General features: G+C 47.0%; 1 protein-coding gene across 2 annotated transcripts in view; it reads left to right on the plus strand.

Annotated features, from left to right (window-relative positions):
• LOC128833452 (amine sulfotransferase-like) overlaps positions 1-7,216 on the plus strand; it is a 28,627-nt gene extending 21,411 nt beyond the window's left edge. Inside the window, exon 7 of one of the 2 annotated variants that reach the window (XM_054021378.1) lies at positions 1,084-1,406. In XM_054021378.1, coding sequence (XP_053877353.1) covers positions 1,084-1,130 — 47 coding nt within the window. In that variant the 3' untranslated portion in view covers positions 1,131-1,406. Of the gene's footprint in view, positions 1-1,083; positions 1,407-6,973 lie in introns of those variants that run through there. The other variant, XM_054021377.1, reaches the window with a different exon arrangement.
• Positions 7,217-7,225: the final 9 nt, after the last annotated feature.

Below are 7,225 nucleotides of genomic sequence, written 5' to 3' on the forward strand. Positions count from 1 at the left end.
GAGTGGGAGGGTGCACGGAGCCTCCCTCCCTGCGTTCTTACACGTCTGGGTGAGGAGGCTATGGAACATGGTGAGGGGGGGAGGGTGGTTATACAGGGGATGCAGCGGCAGTCTGTGATCCTGCTGTCATTCCTGAAGCTCCACCAGACGCAGGAGCATGTCCGTTTGCTCACGCAGCAGCCCCAGCGTTGCATCCTGCTTCCTCTGATCTTCCTGCCGCCATCTCTCATCTCAAGCATCTCTCCTCTCCTCACATTGGTCCCTTCTTTCCTCACGTTGGTCCCTCATGTCCTCATGTTGGTCCCTCCTGTCCTCACATTCACTGGCCTCTTTCCTGTACTTTGAAACAGCGTCCTTCCACTCATTCAGATGAGCTCTTGCATTGTGGGTCGATTCCATGATTTCCAAAAACATTTAGTCTCTCATCCTTTTTTTTCGCCTCCTTATCTGAGATAGCCTTCGGGACGGAGGAGGGAGGCTTGAAAAATTTGCAGCTGCGGGAGGGAGGGAAAAAAGAGAGGAGAAATATTTAAAAAGATACATTTTACAGAACAATGCTTATACTCTTTCACGGTGAACAACACTATTCACATTACATAGCACATGTGATTTTGATACAAGGTGACATTTTGCATCTTAATATTGAGTGCCTGCGGCTTTGGTGTTAAGGAGCACAGACGCAGGTCTGGGTAACAGAATTCGGCTTGCATGCGGCCACGGTAAGCCATTGTCTTTCGGCTTCTGTAGCCTTCAGAAAAGCAGCGCCCTGCTTTCTCACATACCAAGCAAAGCCCGTTGAGTGCTGTGGTTTTCCTGTTAACGTGCAGCAGCAGAAACCAAACTTCCTCGCCCCCACCCAATCCAATTCTCTGGGATGATCACTTTATCCCCCCCCCCCCTCACCACGTGGCTGGTATCAGGGAAGATCCCTGCTAGCCAAATGCGAAAAGCTCAGCGCCAATGATCTCCCTCCCTGCCCCCCGCTTGGCTAACTGCAGGGAAGGATTTCTTTTCAATCACAGGCAAACAGCCCAGTAGAAACAGGGTTCTGTCCCCTTAATTAAATTCCCGTATTTCAACCAGGTTACCATGAACGATATCACTCTCCTGAGGATAACACAGTGAGATAAAGAACGGATGTTGCTTGAATGTCAGCAAACACCGGGACCATACGCTGCCAGGCTTTGTCATGCAATGATACCAGATTACTTGCTACTAGCATGGCATGGTCAAGTGTCCTACCATGGAGGATGGAGATGGACTAAGGCTGCACTGCCCAGAAACCTTGTGGAAAGGCTTTTGGAGTACCTCCAGGAGAGCTTCATGGAGATGTCCCTGGAGGATTTCCACTTCATCCCCAGACACGTTAACAGACTTTTCCAGTAGCTGTACTGGCCGCGAATGCCTCCCAAATCCTCAGGTCAAATTAATCATTAAAAAATGCTTGCTTTTAAACCATGTTTTATATTTACAAAGGTACATTCACTGGAGGTCCCTTCCATGGCCTCATTGTCTGGGGGTTGGGAGGATACTTCTGTCAGGCTGAGAAAAAGATCCTGACTGTTAGGGAGAATGGAGTGCTGTGTGCTCTCCAGGAGCTTTTCCTCCTCCTCCTCCTCCTCATCTTCCGCGTCCTCAGAATCCTCAGGCATGGCTGAGATTACCCCTGCCTCGGAATCCACGGTCAGAGGTGGGGTAGTGGTGGCGGCCCCCCCCCCCCCGAGAATTGCATGCAGCTCAGCATAGAAGCGGCATGTCTACGGCTCTGCCCCGGACCTTCCGTTTGCTTCTTTGGTTTTCTGGTAGGCTTGTCTGAGCTCCTTAACTTTCACGTGGCACTGTAGTGAGTCCCTACTGTGGCCTCTCTCCATCATGGCCTTGGAGATTTTTTCAAAAGTTTTCGCATTTCGTCTTTTGGAACGTAGTTCTGCTAGCACTGAATCCTCTCCCTATATAGCGATCAGATCCAGTACCTCCCATACGGTCCATGCTGGTGCTCTTTTTTGATTCTTGGACTGCATGGTTACCTGTGCTGATGAGCTCTGCGTGGTCACCTGTGCTCTCCACGCTGGGCAAACAGGAAATGAAATTCAAAAGTTTGCGGGGCTTTTCCTATCTACCTGGCCAGTGCATCCGAGTTCAGATTGCTGTCCAGAGCGGTCACAATGGTGCACTGTGGGATAGCTCCCGGAGGCCAATACCTTCGAATTGCGGCCACACTAACGCTAATCCAAAATGGCAATACCGATTTCAGTGCTACTCCCCTTGTCAGGGAGGAGTACAGATATCGATATTAAGAGCTCTTTATGTCGAGGTAAAGGGCTTCGTTGTGTGGACGGGTGCAGGGTTAATTTGGTTTAACGCTGCTAAATTCGAGATAAACTGCTAGTGTAGACCAGGCCAATGTTTCAGACACCACGTCTCATAGATTAAAAGAGAGCTGTACTACTTTGCTCAATGCAATATCTTAAATGTTTGCTGAGCAAAGTAGTGCAGCTTCCTTTTGATCTGTGAGAAATATTTTTAAAAAATGAAAATGTTCAATAAGCTCTCTTGGAGGGTAACATCAGGACCAGCTCTACCTTTTTTGCCGCCCCAAGCGGCGAAGCAAAGAAAAAAAAAAAAGTGGCCGCAGCAGTGCTGCCGAAGAAGGAAAAATGAAAAAGCTGCCGCCGAACTGCCAGCGAGTCAGAGTGCCGCCCCAAGAACGGACGGAGTGCCGCCCCTTCATATTTGCCGCCCCAGGCACCTGCTTCCTTAGCTGGTGTGTAGAGCCAGTCCTGGGTAACATTCATTTTGTGCCACTTGTAAAAGAGAAGGGTCATCTTCAAGAAATTAAAATGTGAACATTAGAGAAAACTAAAAGCATTTCTGTTTAGTGCTTCTGAGAAACTTCACACACGGTGGGCATCGGAACTGGTTTTGTCTCTACAGCTTCCAGGGGATATTTAGAGTATGAAACTAGCGAAACAAATAAAATCTAAGGAACAATTATTGTGGCTGAGAGGAGAGGGGTATTTTTCATGTTGTAGTCCTTATATGGGAGAGTTGTGAATAGATGTCAGGGGTTTGTGGTCTTCTGATACTGCTGAACAGGGCTGGATTAACCTTTTGTGGGCCCAGAGCCAAACATATTTGTAGACCCCCGTGTAATTGTTGTTATGGGTCCCTTCCGAGTGAGGGCCCGATGTGGCAGTGCCATTGGTGCCATGGTATACCTGGTACTGAATCTCAGAGACATTTTTCATTTTGATCACTCACCTCTGCAAAACTATGTGTATTGCCATACCCAGCTTTCTCAGCCCCCAGTTTTTCTCACTGAGCTATACCCATGTGGATTTACTAGTGTCCACAGTGAGCAGAACTTTCATAGTGAACAGGGAAACTCCCCACGGATTTATCTCCTTCCTCATTCAGACATTCTATAGCCATGTCTCCAGTACCACCCTATTTCACCAGTCACTGTAGGTGGCTCTGGCCTCAGCTCAATAAATTTCCACAGCCAGCAGATGCCTGATCAGTTCCGACAAATCCCTTCCCCAGCACCCTTCCTGCCATTTGAGCAAGCCACTTGCAAACACCATTTCCCCAACCCTGGATAAGTGAGCACTTAGCCCCTAGGAACCTGGAGTCACCAGCCTTCTTTCTCCCTCTGCTCCCATCTACGTGCTATTCCACCACCACCTCTCCCCATGCTTGTTTCCCTTCTATCTTGGCCGTGCTCTCCGGCCAGCAGGTCCTATTCTCGCCCTGCAAGTCTGACCTGCTTCTTCTTTCCCTGCTCCTCTTGATATTCCTTTCCTACTGCTGAGTTCTGTTCCTTGAGGTTAACTCCAGTTTATCTGCTCCTAGCTCTAATGGCCCCCCGTAGTCAGAGAGGAACCTGTGGCTTCTCTGGCTACAGCCATCGGACCAATTGCCAGAGGCCAGCCTTAGACAGCTGCACCTACTAGCTGCAGGAGGGGTGGCAATTGCAAGGCTGAACATGCTTGAACCCTGCAACAGCAGCATTAGGGACTCTGTCTCAATCCTCAGCGCTGGCCCTAGGCAGCTGCAGACTCTGCAGTAAAGTGTTTCCCTACTCCAGGCCATGGCTTTAAGTACCTGAGATGCCCATCACCTGCAGCAGGGGCCCCCAATTCCCATGCACCCCTCAGCTAACACATAGTCATGCAGAAGGTGCAGCATGGATGAATTTAGAGGCTAGGGGCACCAGGAGGTTCCCCACCCCTGCGCAGCAGCTCTGCAACAAGCTCACACTGCCCCCCTCTGCTGTGGGACCGGGACCCTATGAAGATAGTGGATTACCCTGTGTATAACCAGTTCCACCCAAAGCCTGCTGTTGAATAGAAGGGGGACCCAGCTAGATGGTAGTGGGCACTGTGGTATGGAAAAGGTAGAAAACCACTGCCTACTGTTTAGTGCAGCATTGCCTGAAAAGAATGTTCAGAGAAGCTCATATTTCTCTCAACAGTAACTATTTCCTGTTGCCATTTTTTCTTCTAAAAATTGCAACAAAGTAAATCAGTACAGGAATATGATAACTGAGATGTATAAAACGACTAGTTCCTAAAACAGAATTAAGAAGAACAGGAGTACTTGTGGCACTTTAGAGACTAACAAATTTATTAGAGCATAAGCTTTCGTGGACTACAGCCCACTTCTTCGGATGCATATAGAATGGAACATATATTGAGGAGATATATATACACACATACAGAGAGCATAAACAGGTGGGAGTTGTCTTACCAACTCTGAGAGGCCAATTAATTAAGAAAAAAAAACTTTTGAAGTGATAATCAAACTAGCCCAGTACAGACAGTGTGATAAGAAGTGTGAGAATACTTACAAGGGGAGATAGATTCAATGTTTGTAATGGGTCAGCCATTCCCAGTCCTTATTCAAACCGGAGTTGATTGTGTCTAGTTTGCATATCAATTCTAGCTCAGCAGTCTCTCGTTGGAGTCTGTTTTTGAAGTTTTTCTGTTGTAATATAGCCACCCGCAGGTCTGTCACTGAATGACCAGACAGGTTAAAGTGTTCTCCCACTGGTTTTTGAGTATTTTGATTCCTGATGTCAGATTTGTGTCCATTAATTCTTTTGCGTAGAGACTGTCCGGTTTGGCCAATGTACATGGCAGAGGGGCATTGCTGGCACATGATGGCATATATCACATTGGTAGATGTGCAGGTGAACGAGCCCCTGATGGTATGGCTGATGTGATTAGGTCCTATGATGATGTCACTTGAATAGATATGTGGACAGAGTTGGCATCGGGGTTTGTTACAAAGATAGGTTCCTGGGTTAGTGGTTTTGTTCAGTGATGTGTGGTTGCTGGTGAGTATTTGCTTTAGGTTGGGGGGTTGTCTGTAAGCGAGGACAGGTCTGTCTCCCAAGATCTGTGAGAGTAAAGGATCATCTTTCAGGATAGGTTGTAGATCTCTGATGATGCGCTGGAGAGGTTTTAGTTGGGGGCTGAAGGTGACAGCTAGTGGTGTTCTGTTATTTTCTTTGTTGGGCCTGTCTTGTAGGAGGTGACTTCTGGGTACTCGTCTGGCTCTGTCAATCTGTTTTTTCACTTCAGCAGGTGGGTATTGTAGTTTTAAGAATGCTTGATAGAGATCTTGTAGGTGCTTGTCTCTATCCGTGGGATTGGAGCAAATGCGGTTATATCTTAGAGCTTGGGCTGTAGACAATGGATCGTGTGGTGTGTCCTGGATGGAAGCTGGAGGCATGTAGGTAAGTGTAGCGGTCAGTAGGTTTCCGGTATAGGGTGGTATTTATGTGACCATCGCTTATTAGCACAGTAGTGTCCAGGAAATGGACCGCTTGTGTGGATTGATCTAGGCTGAGGTTGATGGTGGGATGGAAATTATTGAAATCATGGTGAAATTCCTCAAGGGCTTCTTTTCCATGGGTCCAGATGATGAAGATGTCATCAATGTAGCGCAAGTAGAGTAGGGGCGTTAGGGGACGAGAGCTAAGGAAGCGTTGTTCTAAGTCAGCCATAAAAATGTTGGCATATTGTGGGGCCATGCGCGTACCCATAGCAGTGCCGCCGACTTGAAGGTATATATTGTCCCCAAATGTGAAATAGTTGTGGGTGAGGACAAAATCACAAAGTTCAGCCACCAGGTTAGCTGTAGTTTCCTCCACTGACTTCCTGAGGAAACTACAATCCATCGGTGATCTTCCAGAAAACACCATCCTGGCCACTATGGACGTAGAAGCCCTCTACACCAATATTCCACACAAAGATGGACTACAAGCTATCAGGAACAGTATCCCTGATAATGTCACAGCTAACCTGGTGGCTGAACTTTGTGATTTTGTTAGTCTCTAAGGTGCCACAAGTACTCCTGTTCTTCTTTTTGCGAATACAGACTAACACGGCCGCTACTCTGAAACCTGTCATAAAACAGAATTAGTGACATTGTCTAGAAATACTGGGTCAAATTAGTTACACTGTAGTCAAAGTTAGACCGAAAATAAATTTGGGTCATTATGGTTTTCCCCAGGGGCACAGCTGTATTCCACAAAACACAGTTACAGTTTCTGCCAGTGGCATGTGTTTTATCAGAGGGGCAGCACTCTCTGATAAAGCTGCTGACATCTGTAACATGCAAGTCACATCAATAAAACATTTGCCCAGCTAATCAAATGGACACCAATGGGTACATTTCTAGTGCCACGAAGGATAGATGAGATGTACAACTCCAATTTACAAAACAGGAGGGTGTTTTTTACTGTAGTTTGCCCACACCTTCAGAACTGGAAATGTACCGCCAAAGCCCTAGAGAGCTACGTTCTGGGGAGATGAGAGAGGAAAGAACGGAGGAGAAAAGGAACTGCACCCAACTAGCAGCATTCACAGCCTCTTACCTGAACAAACGATATTCCAATTATAATAAAATGTCCAAGTGGCAGCAGAGCATCTAACTACCAATTCCTCTTCTGTGTCTCCTGCCCCAGGGATCATTGGAGACTGGAAGAACACAATGACTGTGGCACAGAGCGAAAGGTTTGACAATGTTTTTAAGGAGAAAATGAAAGACCTGTCTTCCACGTTCAGCTGGGATATTAATGACGACATATAGGCTGGTTTCCAGTTGGAAAGAGGTGAAAGTGCGCTAAAGAGAATGAAAATACGGTTTTGTCTCCAGTGTTCATAAAAATCCATCATTCTGCACAAATTAAAGATTTTAAACCTGCAAACATGTTTAC

This window comes from Malaclemys terrapin, chromosome 3 (assembly GCF_027887155.1).
Source record: "Malaclemys terrapin pileata isolate rMalTer1 chromosome 3, rMalTer1.hap1, whole genome shotgun sequence".
NCBI classification, from domain to species: Eukaryota; Metazoa; Chordata; order Testudines; family Emydidae; genus Malaclemys; species Malaclemys terrapin.